At 38.5% G+C, this 24,491-nt stretch overlaps 1 protein-coding gene across 2 annotated transcripts in view; it reads left to right on the forward strand.

Moving 5' to 3' along the window:
- Positions 1-937: 937 nt before the first annotated feature.
- LOC106065009 (lachesin-like) overlaps positions 938-24,491 on the forward strand; it is a 219,050-nt gene continuing 195,496 nt past the window's right edge. For both annotated transcript variants that reach the window (XM_056018423.1, XM_056018424.1), the window contains exons 1-2: positions 938-1,690; positions 17,115-17,508. In XM_056018423.1, the coding sequence (XP_055874398.1) occupies positions 17,412-17,508 (97 nt within the window). In that variant the 5' untranslated portion in view covers positions 938-1,690; positions 17,115-17,411. The remainder of the gene's footprint in view (positions 1,691-17,114; positions 17,509-24,491) is intronic.

Raw genomic sequence — 24,491 nt, forward strand, 5'->3', positions numbered from 1 at the left:
TTTGTGTCCAAGAAACTGACCATTGTCAACGATCTCTTAACCTAGATTTTTTAAATTGTTTTTTTTTTTTTCACCGGATGTCTATGCTGTTGTTTTTTCTGTCATTTTGTGGTCATCTAAATAGACAATGACTGTTGGGATGGTTCGCACACAATACTACACGTGACTCAGAGGTCAACGTTTTTCTTCCGAGCACAGTGGACAAAGCATGCAGAAGAAAGGCTGGAGGGACAAAAGTGAGTGGACCAGCCATTGGCGTTGCTAGGGATTTGGGGGCCTGGGGGAGCTTGATCTCTTTGGAGGCACCTGCATTTTGACATTCGACATCATGTCATGAGATAAAGGCGTAATATTTAATGTAAAAACAGACTTCGGACCCTCATTTGGGGCCCTCCTCAAGTGTGGCCCGGGGGGGGGATTTTTAAATGTGGACCATTCTCTCCCCACCCTAGCTACGCCACTGGGACCAGCCCTATCTCGAGATCTAGACACACTAGCACACGGCTTCTGACCAGGAAGAGTGGGAAACCTTAGTTGCCGGCACGGGTATAGCACTCCGACAACGAAGTGGAAGATTCTGAAGATGAGAATAAATCAATGATTGCTGTAGACATCGAAACGTTATTTGATAACTTTTGTGTTGTTGTTTTTTTTTTCCTTTGTTTACAGAACTAATAGTTCAGCTATCAATGTTATTAATGACTTCCATTGCTAGCGATGCGCACGAAACTTACCACATAGCAAACACTGGTCAGAACTGTAACTCCAGCCATCCATCGGTCAGTACCATAAGGGGGTAGCCCTTGGGGCTGACCACGTCATACCAGACAATGCCAGTAAGCGAGACTCCTCCTCCTCCTACATCAATGAGCGGGAGAGAGAAGGAGGGAAACCGAAGAAAGGGGGGGGGGAAAAAAACGAATTCTCGTCAGTATCAGACAACCAGCGGCCAATCCCGCCAAGTGGCAAGCCGCGGTGGCAATACGCGAGAAAGTTACGTTCGAGAGTTCTGCTGCCTACGGCAAACCACAAAAGGGAGAGAAATCTTTGTTTCTGAGTATTTGTGTCGTTTCTGTACTAAAAAAAATAAAAAGGGAGAAAATCAAGTTATCGCTAACAGTTTTTGTAAATTTTACCGCGCGTGCAGCTATTAAAAATAATAATTATAATAATAAAAAAATTACAGGGACATTTTGTACAATTTGCATAATTATTTTTTTTTAAATTCTGCTGTGAGATGTAATTAAATTTTAAAAATAAATCCGCAGCCATTTTTATTTGAACGTATCTGTGATTGCATATGAAAATTAGTATTCCATTTTTAATTGACAGGGGATATAATTATTAATTTCAAAACTATACGGCCAATGGTATCTACATGTTTTTATTACCTTGTAACGCAATTCGTATATTTTGGCTACATTCAGGAGGAGGCGTTTTACAACCAACTTTTTAGGATTCTTTCAAGTAAAAGTTTTGACGTCTGCTAGATCTACCGGGAATTCGTTTCTTGCTCGTTTTTATAATTTCAATTACTGTGTCAAACAGTTTGTTGCCATGGATACCACTTGTTGATTACAAATTTGTTGCAGACATGGAGTGACATTTGTTTTATTCATAGGAAGTTGTGTCTCATTCCAAAATTTGTTACTGTGATAATTTTTTCTCAAAGTTTACACACTCTGGAAAGGTGGGTTTCTAGATTATACTTTTGAAATGTAGTAGATCAAGTTTTAGTTTAGGCTTTAGAAAATTTCTAGCATTTAACTAATATAAAACTAATCAAAAATTTTCGAAAAACAAATTGACTGTATAAATGCCAAGGCCATGTTTAAAATGAATGTATTAAATCGTTATTAACAATAAAAACTAAAATAAGACAGTTATGTAGGTATTTGCACGCCATTGTAATATGAAACCACAAAACTAGATTTAAAACTAAATTGAACTAGATAAAACAAGTATGTAAATGTTAATTAAAGTGATGCAATCCGCTACCATGATAGATTCTAATATAAAAGTTGCAACATTTGAACTAAAATAAATACATAAATAAATAAATTAAAGTCTGTACTAACGCACACCATGTGACCGGTTCATTGCTATTCCTGGAATTTTTTTTCATGGATGCCTAATACCAAAATCAATTTTTAAAAAATCAGTTGTTTCCCTTATTTAAACATTATTACATTTTTAAAAAAGGTCTAAAGCGCAAGAGAACAACGTAGGCCTGAAAGGGGGAGGGAGCTGGGAAAAGAAGCGCGCTTTCGCTCCCCACCCGAAGACACGCCTTCACTGAGCTGAGTGTAGAGAGCAGAAGTTTCAAGTCTTCTTTGTATTAGACATTCATTGACACGTGAAGTCTATTTTGTCCTAATCCAAAATCTCCCGCAGGACGACAGGGGACGGCCAGAGTTCAAACCCGGGGCCATCGTGACAAAATTCCTGAGCTCATATCACACGACCGGTCATCCACCCGTGAATAAAACACCCGTAATCGAGACTTGACATTTTCATACGTAACAAACACATCTTTCAAAATGAATGATTAAGTAAGCTAGTTGTGTGCTAAAACTATAGCTCATTTCCTTTTACCTATCCCTGTTGGACCGTTGGGGCACCAAGCAAGACTCGTCGACCGTCTTTCTCCATTCCTCCCTGTCTTTTGCCTTTTGTTTAGAACCTCTTTCAATGGCAGGCCCGTCCATTCTTTTATGTTTTTCTCCCATCCCTTTCTCTGTCTGCCACTTCTTCTTTTTCCTGGTACTGTTCCCTGAAGGAAGGTCTTTGCGAGCTCCGAAGACTTTGTAATATGGACATAGATTTTTAGTTACGTTTTTTTTTTTACGATAGTTAGCAGGTCACCATGGGGTCCGATCACCGCAGTAGCCCTGTCTCTAATCTCTTGGTTTGTGATCCGGTCCTTAAACGTTGGCAACAGTGAAGGTTAATTAGCGTTCTTGACACCCTATCGTGAAGAGCTCCAAAACTTCCGTATTCTATACACCGGATACACCATTTAAGCTTGCCTAATGGATATACCTCCATGTATGAAAATTGTGGGGAGCTCGAAATAATGAACTAACATGGCTGACATCTCAAAAATTTCGTCAAAATGTTAGATCTAGATTAAAGAAAGTTATCCACGCAATACGTTGAAGTTACGCGGAATGAGATACATGTTTTATAGAACTATAACTTTTTTTCTTCATTTCAAAATCTTTTTTTTTTTTTAATTATAGGTCCGCATAATGCTAGATATTTGAGATTTTCATTTTTGGCGGGAAAAAACTATAAATAGTAAGCTTTTTGGTGTATTCGATGTACAAAATAGAAAGGAAGTGTTGGTAAACTTTACTTTTTAAAAACTTGCACTTTTTAGCACTGTAGAATCTTTTTTTTTTTTGTGTGTAAGGTCTTCCAGTTTATAATTAATATTTGGTTAGCAATTTTGAAGTTCAATTAGGCGTCCTTGACATTGGTTAGTTAATTGTGAAAATCTCCAATAATGAAGAAAAAAACAAAACAAAAACAAAACAAACATAGACTTGAAATCACTGGACCGGAAAATGAGGGATATTACAAGACAACGTAGACCTAATACAACATAAGAATAATATCAAAGACGTTAAAAATGTTTTCAGAAGAATAAACTGTTATCATTAACCCTTACAGTGCTGAGCTGTTTTACACTGAAGACATACAAAATGAAATTACAATGTTCATGTTTAGAGGGTTAAACTACCACACGCATCGTAAGGGTTAAGAAGTGATCGTCTAAAAAAATGTTTGTTAAATGTTTTACATGTTTACTGATATTCCTTCAGAGTTGATGTTGATGTAAATCTTAGTCCAAACCTCCCGCATGACGACGGGGTTGTCTACATGACTATTACTACTCTATAGTATTGTTAAAAGTCACTAGTCTTTAAAAAAAAAAATCATTAGATGTATATGGTGTATGCTTCACGTCACGCCACACTAAACTCGTGAGAACACACTCGGATAATTTTTTTTTTAAAATCTAGATCTAACATTTAGACGAGATTTTGAGATGTCAGCCATAGTTGTTCATATTTTTTCGAGCTTCCCAAAATGTTCATACATAGAGGTCAATCCACAAGGCAAGTTTATATGGTGTATCCGGCGTACAGAATACGAAAATATTTGAAGATTTTCACGCGAATTAACCTTTACTAACCTTGTTTGTTTGTTTGTCAAATGTTTGACATGTTTCGGATGTTCCTTCAGAGTTGAAGATAGTTTACTTCCTAGTCCAAACCTCCCGCAGGACGACGGGGGATGGGAGCGGGCAGGGTTTGAACCCTCGACCGTCGATAAATCCGAACGACAGTCCAGCGCGCAAACCGCACGACCAGGCAGCCATCTTCCCTAGTGCTATTAGAGCATGGAATTGGTTGCCTGAGCCAGCCGGGAAAACCAGTGACTTGGCAGAATTTAAGTCATTGGTTAACATGCATGACTAAATGCATGACGCGTAGGACGTCATCATCTTCTTTTTTTGAAGTAACGTCTGTATTATATAAGATAGGAAGTTATTGCCAACTAAAGAAAGAAAAAAAAAGAAGTATTTTAACAATGTCTCACTATGTGATAGTTGATCTTCGTATCAAGTCACTTTTATCACCTAAAGTAAGTTGACCTTTTGTTTTTAAATGAACTTAAAGTGATAGAGTGAATGAATCAAATGATAAAGTACGCTAGTTGTGTGCTAAAACCATAGCTCATTTCTTTTTACCTATCTATGTTGGACCGTTGGGGCACCAAGCAAGACTCGTCGACCGTCTTTCTCCATTCCTCCCTGTCTTTTGCCTTGTTTAGAACCTCCTTCAATGGCAGGCCTATCCATTTTTTTTATGTTGTCCTCCCATCGCTTTATCAGTCTGCATCTCTTTTTTCCTGGTACTGTTCCCTGAAGGAAGGTCTTTGCGAGCCCCATAGATTTTAAGCGTTTTTTTTTACTATAGTTAGCTGGTCATCATGGGGTCCGATTGCTGCAGTAGCCCTGCACTTTTGTTTTTAAATGAACCTAAAGTGATAGAGTGAATGAATCAAATGTTTTTCTCCAATTTGAGATTATTACAAATGGAAGATCTTAGAAAATTTGATTCTGTAGCTCTAAGAGTACGCTCAGAAATAATCATAAACCTTTTAGAAAACAAAGCTTTTCAAAATTTTCCTATATTTTTTACACCGGATACACCAAACAAAAACTTGCTATAGGCCTATACAGTTTTTCAGCCATGTATGAAAATATTGGAGACGCGATGGCTGAGGGGTAAAGCGCTTGGCTTCCGAACCGAGAGTTCCGGGTTCGAATCCTGGTAAAAAATGGGAGCCAGCCAGAAAAAACAGTGACTTGGCAGAATTTAAGTCATTGGTTAACATGCATGACTAGATGACGGGTACGAGATAATCATCTTCTTTTTTGAAGTAACGTCTGTATTATATAAGATAAGATAAAAACTGGGATTTCTAAAATTCGGAATCCTTAGGGCGCCTCTGAGTTAGCCCAGCTTTAATGGGTACCTAACATTAGCTGGGGAAAAGTAAAGGCGCTTAGTCGTTTTGCTGGCCACATGACACCCTCATTAACCATGGGCCACAGAAACAGGCGTTGAAGGGCTTTTATAAAAATATTGTTTAGGGCATCCACTTACACAATTCCGGGACTATGTGGGGCCTTGATGGTCATGAACTCCGACGTACCCCTTAGCACCTTAGCACCGTTGACCCCGGCACTTTTCACGCACATGTACTGCTTCTCACCAAACAATGACGTGCACTTCACGTGCACACCGAGTCAAACAAGCAATAATATGCACTCTACTTAACTTTGGCCTCCAGGCACTTCTCAAACTTCCAGTTGGCAATCTGAGCATATCCTGTTTTTCTTTCACCTTGGTTTTTATTAAGTAAACAAACTTGGTTGAAAAAAAAAAAAAGGATAAAACCCAGCAGGCTAATTTGACTTATGGTAAACACGTTTTGATAGGTCAGTGTGAATAAATAAAGCCGATTTAATGAGAGTCATTCCAGCGACTTTTAATTTATTTTACATTTAAGGGCGTCCCACTTTCAGAACAGAATACACTTAAAAAAAAACAACTATTAAAATACCCAGAAAAACAAACACAAAGATAAAGGCACATTTCTCGTCCCATATGCTAGGACAAATTTATACAAATGCGTCTTCTTCCCTAGTGCTATTAGAGCATGGAATGGGTTGCCTGAGTCAGCCAAGACTTGGCAGAGTTTAAGTCATTGGTTAACACGCATGACTAGATTGACATAGGGACACGCATTGGACATAATCATCTTCCTCTTTTGAAGTATTTTGTTTGTATTTTGTATGATTAGAAGATAGGAATAAGCACGTGACCAACCAGTATGGCGCTGGAGGCCGTATACATTTCCCACACGCCTGTCACGGGCTGCAACATGGCCATAGACAAAACATGTGCTTAAAAAAAAAACAACAAATTACTGGTAATTATTTATACCAACCAGGGAATTAAAGCTTTAAACAATTATTTATTGCACCTAACAAAATATGAATCGATTAGTAATTTAGTCAATTAATTACGGGTAATTATTTTGTTAGTTGATATGGAATAATGTAAATAACTTCTACATTATTGAGATATAGTGTTTTTTTTAATGCGATTGTCTTCCCCTTTGATAAGATTTTGTTTTTTTAAATAAAGATATTTTTTTATATTTCGCTGGCTAAAATTATATTTACAATAAACAATAAAATTTATTAAGAGAGGAAAAAAAAAAAAAAAAAAAAAAAAAAAAGAGAAATCTATATGAAGAAATGTGGTCTTAATATAATGAAACCCAAAGAAAAACGCAAGAAAGAGAAAAAAAAGGAAGATTCTGTACACTAGATACAACATAAATCTTACTATCTATGCCACCTAGTATAAATATTTCCAATGGGCCGGATGTAGCCAGCAGGCCTTAGATCGGGTACCATGAGCCCAGTGGCGTAGCAAGGGGTTCATGGGCCCGGGTTCAAGATTATGATGGTGGGCCCCCTCCACTAGAAGGGTATATGAAAAACAAATCCAGTCATCATGATTGCATTAGCACAGGGGTTCTCAACCTGTGGCTCGCGACCCCCTTGGGGGGTCGATTGACCATTTGCCAAGGGTCGCCTAAGACCATCGAAAATATGGATTGGTATTGTCTACTCTTCTATTGCTGTATATGTGTGTGTGTGTGGGGGGGGGGGGTCGCGGCAGAGTGGGGGATTGTAAAAAGGGGTCGCCGAGCTTAAAAGGTTGAGAACCGCTGCATGATTAGCAGGTTATTAAAAAAAGTCATTCCTGTGCTGGTACTGCCTTTTATAATGCAACGAATGCTGAGTAACATTCTATAAGAAGTTGATGCATTTGGTTTAGATTTTTTTAAAGTGCTTCAGTGGGCCCCTATTGGTCATGGGCCCGGGCTCATTGAACTCCTTCGCGCCATGGATGCCACTGCATGAGCCTCTATTTATTAACCACAACTTGACTTCACGACACCGTTCAGTTTGCGTCATTGAAAAAAAAAGGATTGGAAGAATTTTAATGACGTGAAGTCAAGGGTTTCTATTTCCTGGTCAGACACCACCCGAAGTAGTGCGTCTAGTGACTTGCTCTGCCATGTCTTCGTGTGACCAGCGAATTGTTTCACTGACAATGTTTTGCATGCTGATATAAGGCTGTGTATACATGCGCATAACAAATACACTATGTCTAGGGCACTGTAACATGCAAGCTGGTTATCTAGCTCGGGAATAAAATTAGATCTTGGAGAAATAGTGTATGTCCGAGTGTTTTTGTTGTTTTTTTGACATCGCGAACTATCAAAACATTTTCTCACTTTTGTCACTTTTGTCACGTAAGAGTTATGGAACGTTGATATCGTCTGTTTACTCAGGAAATGACGCAGCAATCAAAGGGCGGGGCTTAATGGGAAGCAAAACCTTACGTGGAGGAAGGAGCAAGGAAAAAAAGTAAGACTGCATGAGGCAGACAGAGGAAACAACAATAAACAAACACAAAACAATCTAAACATTTAAAAAAAAAACCCGACAAAAACAGTAGAGCCACAACAATAACCAAAACAACAACGAAAACAGCTACAATAAGATAACTGTAATCTTGTCACGTCTTTACGTGATCCTCGAAAATATGTAAACTAAAAAGTATTCCAGGAGATTGTATACAACATAATTTTGTAATTAAAAGTTTTATGTATGAAAAGAAGACAACAGAGGAAGAGCCATACAATGATTTCCAGGTTTGCGATCTGGACCGTCGTTAGGTAGTCTGGATTTTCTCGGGTTCAAACCCTGCCCTCTGCCCCCCCCCCCCCCCGGGCGCCTTGCAGGAGGTTTGAGCTAGGACGTAATTATACTGAGCGAAAGATACAAAGCAAACTTAAACTGCGACCTGGAACTTCGTCCAAATATCTCAATTGCAATTTAAAGTTATTTCTTTAGAAATGTTGTAGCTTACCACTGAGCCCAAAGCAAGCAGAGCTGAAATGCTCTGTTAATTCTTGTCACAGGCTAGTGCCTCCAGATAGCTAGTGCAACTAAGTCACTAATTAATATATGTGAGTTCAATGATCTAAGAACGCACGGCAAGTAACGTCTGTATTGTATAAGATAAGAACTAAACTAAAAAAATATAAGAAATGTCTAAAAATCAAATAAGAACATAAAACTAAAATGTTATTTAACCTTGGTTAGGCCAATAATATAATATACATCCTCTGTTTGGGACCCCTCAACTCAAGAAAACATTAAGAAACTGGAACAGACACAAAATAGAGCAGTGCGATTCATAACAAACGAATATTCACATTTGACTAGAGTAACACCTTTAGTAAAATCACTAAATTTAAAAAGTCTTCAGGACAGAAGACTCAAAACTAAAGTAGCAATTATACATAAAACACTGAACCATAATCTTCAAATACAAAAACAAAATTTAATAAAATACTCTGAAAGACACAAAGATAAAGGCACATTCCTCGTCCCATATGCTAGGACAAATTTGTACAAATGCTCCTTCTTCCCTTGTGCTATTAGAGCATGGAATGGGTTGCCTGAGCTAGCCAGGAAAACCAGTGACTTGGCAGAATTTAAGTCATTGGTTAATATGCATGACTGAATGCATGACTCGTAGATATTGTATTCTTCTTTTTTGAACTAACGTCTGTATTATATAAGATAAGATAAACCAATGTTGGTGTATTAAATTATGAATGAAATAACTTGAAAACAAAATCCTTCTTTCTCAAAACAACAACATAATGTAACTTTCTCAATAGTTTATACACATTTTACTTGAGATATAGATATTGTAGTAACAATATGAAATGATATTTAAACAAAATCTAACTCCCAAGTCGCTACAAATACAAGACTCTCTTGCGTCTCTGATAATAATAATAATCTTTATTGTCCGTATGGAAATTTGTCTTACAATTTATGCATTACACCAAACAAAAAACATTATAAGAAACCAAAGTGTACATTCACACCAGGCTCACTCATAATTTACATGTGACAAAGTTTATACCAGATTGTTCTCATTTAATGATTTGATTGCCAGGGGAACAAAAGAGTGTTTGTGTCTGTTTGTCTTTGCTATCGGTGTCTTGTATCTCTTTTGTGATGGTAAAATCACAAAATCCTGACACAAAGGGTGATTCTTTATTTCGAGGATCTTGTTAGCTTTTTTATAGATTTTTGTCTCAAACAACTGCCTAAATGGGGTTAGTTTTTTGCCAATGATTTTACCAGCAGCATTTAGGATTCTATAAAGTTTATTTTTATTTTTAATGCTCAGATTGCCATACCAGGCAGTGATATTGAACCTTAAAATATTGCAGATATGAGCGTGATAAAACATAGAATTGTCTCCCCTAATAAGTTACAAACCCGTGACTTAGGCCAATAGTAACACGAAATATGACAGAACAGTGCGGGATTTCATCATTTTACATCATCAAAAAACTAACACCCTCTTTTCTCATCTTGTAAACACTCTCAAACATATGTAGCCTATACAAGTAGATCTAGATATTCGTGACGTAACCTTGAATCATAGAGGAGACTTAGAGCTGGGCTAGCAGACAAAGAGTCATAGACTTCTGCTATGTTGAGAACGAGGCTAGTAGACACAGAGTCATAGTTTTGCTATGTTGAGAACGAGGCTAGTAGACATAGAGTCATAGACTTCTGCTATGTTGAGAACGAGGCTAGTAGACATAGAGTCATAGACTTCTGCTATTTTGAGAACGAGGCTAGTAGACAAAGAGCCATAGAGTTCTGCTATGTTGAGAACGAGGCTAGTAGACATAGAGTTATAGACTTCTGCTATGTTGAGAACGAGACTAGTAGACATAGAGTCATAGACTTCTGCTATGTTGAGAACGAGACTAGTAGACATAGAGCCATAGAGTTCTGCTATGTTGAGAACGAGACTAGTAGACAAAGAGCCATAGAGTTCTGCTATGTTGAGAACGAGGCTAGTAGACAAAGAGCCATAGAGTTCTGCTATGTTGAGAACGAGGCTAGTAGACATAGAGCCATAGAGTTTTGCTATGTTGAGAACGAGGCTAGTAGACATAGAGCCATAGAGTTCTGCTATGTTGAGAACGAGGCTAGTAGACATAGAGTCATAGACTTCTGCTATGTTGAGAACGAGACTAGTAGACATAGAGCCATAGACTTCTGCTATGTTGAGAACGAGGCTAGTAGACATAGAGCCATAGAGTTCTGCTATGTTGAGAACGAGGCTAGTAGACATAGAGCCATAGAGTTTTGCTATGTTGAGAACGAGGCTAGTAGACATAGATCCATAGAGTTCTGCTATGTTGAGAACGAGGCTAGTAGACATAGAGCCATAGAGTTCTGCTATGTTGAGAACGAGGCTAGTAGACATAGAGTCATATACTTCTGCTATGTTGAGAACGAGACTAGTAGACATAGAGCCATAGACTTCTGCTATGTTGAGAACGAGGCTAGTAGACATAGAGCCATAGAGTTCTGCTATGTTGAGAACGAGGCTAGTAGACATAGAGCCATAGAGTTTTGCTATGTTGAGAACGAGGCTAGTAGACATAGATCCATAGAGTTCTGCTATGTTGAGAACGAGGCTAGTAGACATAGAGTCATAGACTTCTGCTATGTTGAGAACGAGACTAGTAGACATAGAGCCATAGAGTTCTGCTATGTTGAGAACGAGGCTAGTAGACATAGATCCATAGAGTTCTGCTATGTTGAGAACGAGGCTAGTAGACATAGAGCCATAGACTTCTGCTATGTTGAGAACGAGGCTAGTAGACATAGAGCCATAGAGTTCTGCTATGTTGAGAACGAGGCTAGTAGACATAGAGTCATAGACTTCTGCTACGTTGAGAACGAGGCTAGTAGACATAGAGCCATAGAGCTCTGCTATGTTGAGAACGAGGCGAGTAGACATAGAGTCATAGAGTTCTGCTATGACTATGCCTAAGGCCAGCCCTGCCAACATTAGCATCTTCATGAGTACATAGAGGGTAGTAGAAGTTATTCAACTTTTTACATGTATTTTTAACGGTACATGAAGATAATCACAGTAATCTGCCCTTTCATAACTAAACATCTTCCGTTGTTCTTTGTAAGCCCAATACGTCTAGAATAATATAAGCAGCCTCAGCCATATTGATTTCACTTCAAATTGTAAGTAGACATTTTCAGCTAAGTAGGTTATCAAATCAAGACTTTATTGTATAACCTTAGGTCTGAATGGTCAAAAAAAAACCTTGTCATTTCTCTTATGTCCTAGCAAGATTCAGGGTATTGCAGATTTTATTCATATGGAGTAGAAAAACTATCAATACAGTGGCGTAGCAACCTTGGCGAGAAAGGGCTCGATGCGCCCTGGCCCAAGATCAACATGGGCCAAAAGGGCTTCTGTAAGGGAAAAAAATATTTTTTGGTTGTAAGGATTTAAATTTTTTAAAATTCTAACATTATTGAACTTAACCATTGTATATATTTATTGCTCTTAAATTAATTTTTTCGGTATATTGACGAAAAGAGAAAAATACTGAATCGATGTAAATCTTACTTACTGTAGTATGAATCTACTAAACTACTAAAGGATGATTTTTTCCACTCAGAAAAATGCTAGTTAGCAAGAGTAAAAATAAACTCAAACAAATAAAAACGACTTATTTTATTCATGGCAAACTAGTCACACAGACTAAAAACTCAAAATATCTAGGAGTAATGATGAATCAAAAGCTCTCAGGAAATCCCTATATAATGATGAAATTTAATTAGAGTAACACCATTAGTAAGATCCCTAAGCTTAGAGACGCCCAAGGAGAGAAGAATAAAAAGTTAAGTAGCCATAATACATAAACTATAGAACCATAATTTACAAAATAGCAAAAACAAAAACCTGATGAAATACTCAAAGATAATAAGACACAAAGATAGAAAAGACACACAAAGATAGAAAAGACACACAACGATAGAAAAGACACACAAAGATAGAAAAGACACACAAAGATAGAAAAGTCACACAAAGATAGAAAAGACACTCAAAGATAGAAAAGACACACAAAGATAGAAAAGACACACAAAGATAGAAAAGTCACACAAAGATAGAAAAGACACACAAAGATAGAAAAGACACTCAAAGATAGAAAAGACACACAAAGATAGAAAAGACACACAAAGATAGAAAAGACACACAAAGATAGAAAAGTCACACAAAGATAGAAAAGACACACAAAGATAGAAAAGACACACAAAGATAGAAAAGACACACAAAGATAGAAAAGACACTCAAAGATAGAAAAGACACACAAAGATAGAAAAGACACACAACGATAGAAAAGACACACAAAGATAGAAAAGACACACAAAGATAGAAAAGTCACACAAAGATAGAAAAGACACACAAAGATAGAAAAGACACTCAAAGATAGAAAAGACACACAAAGATAGAAAAGACACACAAAGAAAGAAAAGACACACAAAGATAGAAAAGACACACAAAGATAGAAAAGACACACAAAGATAGAAAAGACACACAAAGATAGAAAAGACACACAAAGATAGAAAAGCGGCACATTTCGAATGCTATACGATAGAAAAAATACATACAAGTGCTCCTTTTTCCTAGAGCCATTAGAGAATGTAATGGATTCCCTGAATCAGCCAGGAAAACCAACGACTTAGCAGAAGTCATAGGTTAACATGCACGATTAGATTGACTCATGCATTGCGTATGACGTAATCGTCTTCTTTTAATTTTTTTTATTTTGTAGTAACGTCTGTATTATTCAAGATTAGATCAGAAAGGAACGTAACTCTTGAATTGTCACTAAAGCGTTTCATTATAGTCAAACGTGTTGGATATTTTTAAATAATAATAATATTTATAATAATAATAATGACAAGTTTATAAAAAATGTGGAAGCTGTCTATTTAATAAATATGTTTCATTTTGTTTTTCTTAAATATTTATTGCATTCTTTAATATTAAGGTAAATGTTTACTTAGTTAAATACGTAAATTTATTTTATGAGATAACAGTGAGATTAAAGGTTTTTTATCTGAAATTCGTCATGCTCCTTAAATTAAACATTAGAAATGTCGAAGCAAATCCGTAAATAATTCATAATATATGTGCATAATGCTAAACTTATCCTTTAAAAGACAATGAATCTTTCAATCAAAGTTATTTAGAAATATGTCCTTAAAAATTAAAGATGCAGACAACAACCGACTTTCTAATAGGTAGGATGAACTACGATCTTAACACCAGTGTTTCAAAAACTTTGATTCGCATCTGGCTGATGAAAATTAAAGCAAAACATTCATTTGATTCCGTCAGGACACTTGCGCTGTGGGAAGTCCTTAGGACTTTGATTTGTTGTACTAAGCTCGCTAGGACCATTTCCACTGGTTCCCAGACTTGTGACGAGCAATACACATTCAGTAGATTTGAAGATTCAGCATGTGACTCGGAATCCTTGCAAGTTACACGGTTGACCAATGACATTGACCCTTCGAATGACCCAAAGCTTGAGACCTCGTTCCATTTACACCGTGAGGAACATGTGTACGTTATGTATTGTCCGACTCCAGAGGCGTAGCCAGTGATGTAGGGGGCCTCTTTAACGGTCCGTGCATTTGACATTCAACATCATGATATGCGATGGTGGCGTAATACTTAATGTAAAGACCATGTTCCTTCGATTCAAATAGAATGCCCTACACGTAGTCCTGTGCTAGCTTAGTGGTACATTCTCATCTCCCCATGTTCATCAACCAAAAAGCCCTGCGGCGATAGGCAAGTGGCGAAGTGGCAGGTGTGGATACACTGGCAGCCATAGCCAGAAAGCTACACGTAGGCGGGCCAGACCTAGTGGTCGCTTGCCAGTGACTGGGACAGCCCAGGAACTCGGCAGCCGTCTGAGCGTCGAAGCAACATGCTAGACACTGTGCTTCTCATCTTATCTTATAAATGACAGACGTTCCTTCAAAACAAAAATATAATTACGTCCCACATACTCATACACGAGTTCATCTAGTAATGCATATTAATTTAGATACTTAAACTCTACCAAATCACTGGTTTTCCTGGCTGATTCAGGCAACCCGTTTCAGGCTCTAATAGCAGTAGGGAAGAAAGAGCACTTGTATGACTTTGTCCTAGCATATATAATAAAAAAATGTGGCTTTAGTTTATTGTCTTTATTGTATTAGAATGTGTTTCTGTATATGTAAGTTAGGGGTTCAGTGTTTTTACTGCGGCTTTACTTTTTAGTCTTCTGTCTCGGAGTGACTCTTACAAATTTAGTGATTTTACTAATGGCGTTACACTAAGCCAGGGGTTCTCAACCTGGGGCTCGCGACCCCCTTAGGGGTCGAATGACGATTTGCCTGGGGTCGCCTAAGACCATCGAAAATATGGACAGTTATTGTCTATTCATCTATTGCTGCAGCCTATGTGTGTGTGTGTATCTGTGTGTGTGTGATGGGGGTCGCGGCAGAGTTGGGGATTGTAAAAAAGGGGTCGCCGAGCCTAAAAGGTTGAGAACCGCTGCTCTAATCAATTGTGAATATTCACTTCAGAACGGATTCGACCTCGAAAAGTAAACATGCCCTCCTTTTCCGGTCTAGTAACCCTACCCGAACGCCCCTTGAGTCTGATATAGCTGCCTTTGCTCTATTGCTTTGTATCTGGAAATAATGCTATAGCATTGTCAAATAGCATTCCTACTGTGTTAAAAATATATTCCAAAAACAAAAATTGCTGGAGTATCATCTTTTTTTTTTTTAAGAGATTTTTACGACGAGTTAAACCTAATGTAAAGACGATACATTTAATCTCACTGTAGCCAACTAATTAATAGCCTCAAACTAAGGAGGTTAAAACAAATTCTGCAGTGCTAATTGACATATCATAATTTATACTGAACTTTGTTTTTTTAAACACAGCTCATCATCAATTTTAAAATATTTTCACCGGAAACACCATATAGCTTACTATATATATATATATATTTCATCGCCATGTATAAAAAGCTTCTATAAATTAGTTTACCAAAATGAGTGAAATATAATTTTAGAAAAGTTTTTTGAATGAATATTTTTACGCAAATTTCGCGAACATATGTTTATTTGACATTCGTCAATTCTCCGAGTCATCTGTTGTTGAGTTTCAGTTTTAATTGAATTCATTTTTCTTATTTCCTGCCGAACTGTAACTGAAAAAGAGCAGTCGATTGGCTGGAGGCGAAGTCTTTCATTCCAGGGAATGACATTAGATCCGCTTGTTGCTGTACATTCTAAACAAATTGTTCTCTTGTTTAATCAGCCTGACACAAAAGAAGTGTTATTTCATGAAATAATAATAATAATAATAATAATAATAATAATAATAATATCAACCGAGGGGATAATAACAACTGACCTCACAGATACCTTCAAGGCCCTTGGCATTCTTAGGAACATCCTCGTTGCCTGTCAGAGGGCGGTACTGCTGCAGACCTGCCACATCACCAGAAAATTCCTTAGTGGAAACTGTTAAAGGGACTACGATGAATTTTGTTTCTCTTTAGCGAAACTCGACCCTGGCAGCGACAGAGAATGACTACTCGTTCATTTCTAACATAATAATAATAATATATATATGACTATGATGCGACCCCTCTGAACCTAAACAATGTTGATGTTAATGTCGGTTCGGACGACGTCGGGCATGAGATTCGCCAACGGGAAGAAGAAACACCCCACGGAAAATTCCCGGCTTTATTAGATAGGGACAACATTGACAAGGCTGCGTCCTCACAGTCGTTTCTAATTAGTTGCATTCTAAATAGACAATTGTTTCTAAATAGTCTAGAGCAGGGGTTCTCAACCTGTGGGTCGCGACCCCTTTGGGGGTCGATTAACCATTTGCCTAAGACCATCAAAAATATGGATTGTTATTGTCTACTCTACAGTTCTGTATTTTTTGAGAACCGTTGGTCTAGAGTCTTTCAAGTATTGAAATTTCTTATAGTCTTGTAAGTATTTTAATTTAGTTCTTAAAGACTTGTAATTATTTGAATAATATTGCCTGGTCGCGCGGAATGCGCAATGGACTGTCGTTCGGTGGTCTCGATGGTCCTGGGTTCATATCCTGCCCTCTGCCACCCCCCCCCATCGTCCTGCGAAACGTTTGGACTTCATCTTCACCTTACATATCCCTTAGTCTGTTGGACCGTTGGGGCACCACACAAGATTCGTCAACCGTCTTTCTCCATTCCTCACTGTCTTTGGCCTTGGATAGATCCTCTTTCAATGGCAGGCCAGTCCATTCTTTTATGTTGTCTCCCCATCTGTCTGCCTCTTCTTCTTTTTCCTGGTACTGTTCCCTGAAGGTAGGTCTTTGCAAGCCCCGAAGACCTTGTAATATGGCCATAATATGGACGTAGATTATCTTCAAATTTAAAGGAACATCGGAAACATGTACAACATTTTACAATTTATTTTTACAATATTTGCTGACACCATTTTTTCTCTTGCTTTATTTCTATAGATCCTGCAATCCACAAAAAATACGACGAATATAGAAACACATTTTTGATTGTTTTCAATTCATGAAAAAAGGAAAGGATTAAGTGTTTGGAACAAAACGACGGATTCAGTAACAGATTCTTCGAAGATCTCAACACTTCCGTTAGTCTGCAACTCGTAATCGCATTTACGTGACACGATTATCTCAGGATCGTCTGAGGAAAGCCAATATAGGTCACTCTTGAGTCGTTGCATAGGATGGCATTGTCATAGGCGTGTCTCTTTCTAAAACCAAGAGGAGGAGTAGTTGGAGTGGTCCATGTCAACAGTTTCGTTGGGAGTTGAAGGATTACTTAGCGCTAGTTCTGTCTTCATGGCCCAGATGTGTCTGCAAGTGTTCTTCTCTACAATCGTGGGTGAGTACTTCAGTGTTGTTACTTGTTTTTAAGTTCAGTGTTTGGTTTATAAGTATTTCTCGTTATGGAATTATTCTGGCTAATCACTGCGTGGGACTTATTTGGCTAGGGTATAGAATTATTTTTCCTACTTGGCTAATTCATTATAAGTTGGCACTACTTTCATAATCACTGAGTAGCTGCTGAATTAACCGAATTATTCTAATTTCGTGACTGACCAGTCGGCTATTTGCTGTATTGGCTCAACATGGCAGATTGCTAAGTTAGTCCTGCTTGGGTGATTGCTACCTTGGATGATTGCTGAATCGGCTCTACATGGCAGATTGCTAAGTTAGTCCTACTTGCTATCTTGGCCCTACTTGGATGATTGCTGAGGTGGTCTTACTTGGCAGATTGCAAGAATCTCGACTTCCCAACATAAATCATCTGAACTCTCCAGTTCACTATTTTTTCCCTCCCTCCATGTTCATACCCGTCAACATAAACATGTTTACTTTCACAAATTTATGTATTGCTCTATCCACCTATTTAGTCTCTCTAATTCTTTTAATTAATCCAACAGTTACGTCATTTTTTAATAATGTGGACTATAAAGGTACAACCTATATTTAATCAAAAGAAAAGAGGCCTAAGGCCCAAGGATTCCTATGATGATAAAGCTAAAATTAAAAAAAAAAGAGAGAGAATCCTGGATTGATTAAATCAACCCAGATAATCCTCCTGTTATTTAATCAAGCCAGATAATCCTTCTGTTATTTAATCAAGCGAGATAATATGTATTTGTTAATCTATTTGTCGATCCTTGGATCTTTTACCTAAATATACATTTAGTTTTTGTTTTGAACATTAGATAATTAGTCATATGTTCAGTGTATAAGCAAAGAGTTAGCTGTATAGCTTTTAAGACAAGAGCCTAATGTAAAATATACTAACTGGCCATTAGTTGTATGTATTTAAATACACGGTGAAAGATTTCCCATAGCTACATCATCTGAGCGTACAAACACACCAGTGGTCACTCCTCTGCCAAACATCTTGTATGCTGTGGTCACTTCTCTCTGCCAAACATCTTGAATGCAGTGGTCACTTCTCTCTGCCAAACATCTTGAATGCAGTGGTCACTTCTCTCCGCCAAATATCTTGTATGCAGTGGTCACTTCTCTCTGCCAAACATCTTGTATGCAGTGGTCACTTCTCTCTGCCAAACATCATGTATGCAGTGGTCACTTCTCTCTGCCAAACATCATGTATGCAGTGGTCACTTCTCTAAGTCACTAAAAGCTTTATTTCAAACATTGCAACACAGTTTCCTTCACTCGCATGTCGAGCTAGTTATTAAAGCAGGCAATCATATCATCATAAATCATATCATCATAAATCATTTCATCATAAATCATATCATCATAAATCATTTCATCATAAATCATTTCATCATAAATCATTTCATCATAAATCATTTCATCATAAATCATTTCATCATAAATCATTTCATCATAAATCATTTCATCATATATCATTTCATCATAAATCATTTCATCATAAATCATTTCATCATAAATCATTTCCTGTCGTTTCTTCTCGTCATATGTGTAAACGCTACATAGGCGGCCCGTATCTAAAAGTGTAAGGGAGGTGATGAGGCGTAACTGTTACAGGGAATACAAAAAATGATCTATGAATCGAAGATATAGGAAAAGCAGGCAAAAGCTGGATGGACTATTTCGTTGATACTCTTCAAAATAAAATGCATGTAATACATTTATGCAGGGCTTTTTTTTGGTGACGATACGCACCGGTACGGCGTACCGGCACCTTTTTGAAAAAAAATAATACTTTTCTTGTATTTGAACGTATATTATTAATTTTGAGTAGTTAAAAGCTAGGTAATCAACTACTGAGTACCGGCACCTAATCACTGAGTACCGGCACCTATTTATTTTACAAAAAAAAAAAAAAAGCACTGCATTGATGTATGAAACTGAATGTCGCACGATCTAATCGCACGACACATTTTAACGCCTAAAAGAATCGACTAAAGTACCTACACAAATTAAAAAAAAAAAAAAAAATGATTGTCGCAGTTGACATATTTAAAAGTTAACATCGAAATCTAATTATCAGATGTGTGGCTCAACTTTCGCTATAATACCGTGAAATTTCTCTGGGAATTTTTGTGTGTGTGTCTTTGTCATTTATGTACCACGAGGAACAAAAAAGTTGTATTTATAACAAAAAGATGAAATAGTTGCAACTTATATCTGAAGGAAATACGGAATCTAGCAGCAAATGTTGTTTTTAATTGTTTGATTCAATAATTGTAAATTAAAAAAAATTGTCAAAGCTGGGGCGTTCACATGGAGGGAGGTTGGGGGGCGCCCTTGGGAGTAGACTAGGCTACACTGGGCTAAAGGGTTGGACACAGTGTCGTAGCTAGGGTGAGGGGATGAAGGGGTCCTAATTTGAAAATTCCCTACTGATGGGGGCCTAAAATGAGAGTCTGAAATTTGTTTTAACATTTAATATTACGCCATTATCTCAGTTCATGATGTCGAATGTTAAAATGCAGGGGCCCCCTAAAGAGGCCGAGTCTCCCGGGGCCTCAAATCCACATCTACGCCACTGGTTGGACACAAAAAGGTGCCGCCATCGTTTGTTCCAGCGCTATAATACGTCACTGTCCAAGGATTGTCGTGTCGTTAGTGATGCACACATAAACATAACACTTTCTCCACTGACTGGGCACACATAAACATAACACTTTCTCCACTGACTGGGCACACATAAACATAACACTTTCTCCACTGACTGTGCACACATAAACATAACACTTTCTCCACTGACTGGGCACACATAAACATAACACTTTCTCCACTGACTGTGATTGATTCCAATGTATATATTGTGTAGTTATACATTATAAACCAAACAATCAATACATATAAATAAGATGGTATATGGGATTTTGTAACAAGAGAGAGAGAGAGAGAGAGAGAGAGAGGCTAACTGACAGACATGGTGAAAATAAGATAGAGAGGTAAATAGAAGGACAGGCGGAAAAATAGACTGACAGAGAGAGAGACAGAGGCAGACAGACAGAGAAGAGAGAGAGACAGAGAGAAAGACAGAGAGAGGCATAACTAAGGTTAATCTTCACTTAATCCTACTGATTCCCTGTGGATCGTAGGGCGCAACAGTATTTCTCCATCAGACTCTGTTGTTCTGGGCAACTCATCTGGGTCCATGTCCGCCCAGCCTATGGCCGCTACTACTGGGAGCCCTCAGACAGGACAGGGGTGAAGAGCCCCATGTCCAGGCCTGGTCGTTGGATAAAAAGCCTTTCTAACGAGCAATGGGATAACGGCGCCATTGGCGCAAATTCCCAACTGGACTTCATCGAAGGGGGTCCATGTCCATTCTGCCCTCTTTGCTTCTTTCTCTACTGATGACCTCCCTGTCTGCATTGGTCTCCCGGACGTTTCTCTTCTCCCTGTGGGGGTTCAACCTTCACTGTAACAAACTTTAGTACTTATATGTAAGGTGTACTTTGCTTTTCATAAAGTAGAAATAGGAGGGGGGGGGTGTCTTCTTGTTCGATGGACTTCACGTTTTAACCAATTGCTTACTGAATATTTTATTTTATCATTTTAAATTTAATTTATTTTTTTTTCACTTTCCAAAAGATATTATTATTGTTACAAATGAACAGTGATAGGTAGAGGTCAACGTATGACCCCGGCGAGATGACACAGCAGCTAGTGTTCCCTGGAATCTACATGTACAAACAAAGACAGGATGTGACGTGTCCTCACGTGTTGTTCCAGGGGACGAATAGATCTAAGTAGAGGGACAGTTACTAATGAACAGTGACAGATAAAGGTCACTACGTGTGACCCCGACTTGATGACACTGCAGCGAGTGTTTTCTGGAATCTACGTGTATAAATAAAGACAGGATGTGACGTTTCCTCACGTGTTATTTCGGAGGATACTAGCCGTGTTTGTGCAACTTTGGACAAGCGATTAGGGACTCTATATAAGCCAGAGAGTTAATGTGAAAGTCAGTCGTATGGAGTCGTGAGTTAGCCGTTACAGTCGATACAGACGATGTAAGACGTGTGCGGCTCTAGTGGAAGAGAAATGTGTACGACTCGATGCAAGTTAACTAGGGTAGAGTTAACTGGAGTGGACTACTGTCGTTAAAGTCTATACAGCGAACTACAGTGGAATTCAGCCGTTACAGTCGATACAGTCGATGTAAGACGTGTGTGGCTCTGATGTGGTAGACTGGAGTACGACTTGGTTCAGCTTTGGGAGACCTGGAGCGACACTGGGAAGTGTGTCGTTGGTCTGTTACGACTTGGTTCAGTTTTGGAGACCTGGAGCGACACTGGGAAGTGTGTCGTTGGTCTGTTCTGTGGAATACGACTCGGTGCAAGTTGAGAAGAGATGAATTGCAACGAAGTGAAGAGATGAATTGCAACGAAGTATAGCTAACTGTAAACTGACAGATATTGTACATTCTTCTACACTACATGTTACAGTGACGAATTGTTAGAGTTAATAGTCATTAAAGTTATATGAAACTGAAAGTTTAGTCGTCAAGTTCTTTACAGTGTTTTTATTTGTGTGCCTACTAATACTTCTAGCCAGAAGATTCAGAAATACGTAACAATTGGTGTCAGAAGTGGGATCTTTCTGGCTAGAATGTGTTCCATCAAACTTCTTAATGAACTTGACATGAAAGAACTTAGACAAGAGCTTCGAGAAAGAGGTCTACAGCTTAACGGAAATAAGGAAACGCTAACAGCACGTCTCAGACAAGCCCTGTTGGAGGAAGATGAGAATCCAGACACTTGCCAATTTGAAATCAAACCTAATACGATGGAGCTCCTGAGAACTTTGCAATACAAAATGAACTCGGTGAAAGAGAGCATTAAGGAGATAGAATCAGAAATCAACACCAGATTTTCTTCATTTAACCAGTTGATCAAAGTCATGAATGAGAATGAACAAATAGCTACCACGCCCAACAAGACGGAAGAACAAACACATACGATAAAAGATCAAACTAGAATTATGATTAACGAGCTGCTGAACACCCAACATTATCAGATTGAGTCGACAGATGAAAGAGCTACACCATTGATGAACAGCGAACAATTGTCCAACCAAGGATGTGGCGATGCAGACAATTACGATAGGGATGCTGGTGATGGTTGTGCTGTCTGTGACTCTGATAGCGAACCAAACGAATGTGGCCCACAAGAAATGAAAAGAGACTATAGCTGTTACTATTTCAACGAAAAGCAGAATGAGACCGCTGAAGAAACAATAGAAGAGACCTATAGTTTGACCGAAGCTTTAGCTATAGATATACCTGATATGAGTACCTCAACTAGCCAAACAGATCAAGACAACGTTGGGTCTGCGTCCAAGCCTGTTGCTGTGGGCCTTAAAGACTTCTGTCTATCTGCCAGTGTCTACGAGAGGAACTCGAAGCTTGATTACTGCACTCATGCGTTTGACAAGAACTGTACGTACGTAGCTATGCAAGAAGATTGTGAATGCCAAGAAATACACCAACAAGCTCTAGACTTAACAGAAGCTTGTTCAGCTGTCAAGGTAGGCGCGAGAAGCCCTGGTGATAGTCAAGGAATTAATATAGAAGCTGATGCTGAAGTTCATGGACCTTTGCACGTTGAATGTTATCAACCTGCCCCACAGTCGAGTCCTTCAGACTCGGATGAAGGTGATGACGTGTTTGACACCTTGCCTTCAAGTGGACTTGCAGCTCATTCGCAAAGCACCCATCGAAGAATAATGCTGAAGCAACTTGTTAGATCAACAGTCTTGATGACTACAGCTATGAAATGCCATACCTTCATATGTGCTAAGAGGCTGCCATCAACATTGATCGACAAGAAAGCAAGCCAACGACAACGACATCAACGCAACCAAAGAAATATCAAATTGAGGAGGAGGCGGAGAAAGCGACACATGCAGAAAGCAACGTGGATGGCTCCAACAAGATCAAGATACAAACCCACCCCTTCTCCCACTGATAGACCCCCATCTGCATTTATGAAACTCCATAGCCCATGTTGTTAGAAAACAAGCCCACCACTTCTCCCACTGATAGACCCCCACCTGCACTAATGAAACTCCACAGCCATGTTTTTAGAAAGATTCTGTCCGGGACCATAAACCAAAGAAGAAAGCCTTACGAATCAGTTGAAAGTGTGAAGCCACTAAAAAAATAATCTAAGAACATTCCTCATTAGAATAGGTTTGATGAAGTATAACAGAGGTTTTAGAAGAACGCTAATTAAGTCAGAAGCAAGAAGGACAGAAAAGAAGTAGTTCAAGATGTCAGAACTGTAGTGAGTAACCATCTGTGACAGAACTGTACAAGAAGATCAACCCAACAGGCATCGTACAAACCCAAAGTCAGTTGCTGTTGTAAGAAGAACATGTGAATATTGCTGTACTGTAATGAACCTGGTCATCTCTGAAGAAGCTCTGGAAAAAGCCCTAACCCATCTGTAAAAAGATGCTTGAAAATGTAAAACTCAGCCAGTGAAGCACGAACTCGTTAGAATGCTGATGAATTTTCTCGACAAGAGTGCCCAATGTCGTCATCTGAAGGTCGATGTTTCCATTACAAGATTGATGAAAACATTTGTGAGGAACTGCTGAAAAATGAGGATTTGGCTCCCATTCTTCTATGGAAAGAAGATGGACAACTGCCAGATTGAAAGAACATCTCTGAGAAGGGGGAAACCACCAAAGCTTCCTACTTGATCGTCGATCGATTTCATCAGTATCGTGATGAAGTAGAATCTGTTCGGGACGAACAGATCTAAGAAGGGGGCAGTGTTACAAATGAACAGTGATAGGTAGAGGTCAACGTATGACCCCGGCGAGATGACACAGCAGCTAGTGTTCCCTGGAATCTACATGTACAAACAAAGACAGGATGTGACG

Source organism: Biomphalaria glabrata, chromosome 1 (genome assembly GCF_947242115.1).
Source record: "Biomphalaria glabrata chromosome 1, xgBioGlab47.1, whole genome shotgun sequence".
NCBI classification, from domain to species: Eukaryota; Metazoa; Mollusca; class Gastropoda; family Planorbidae; genus Biomphalaria; species Biomphalaria glabrata.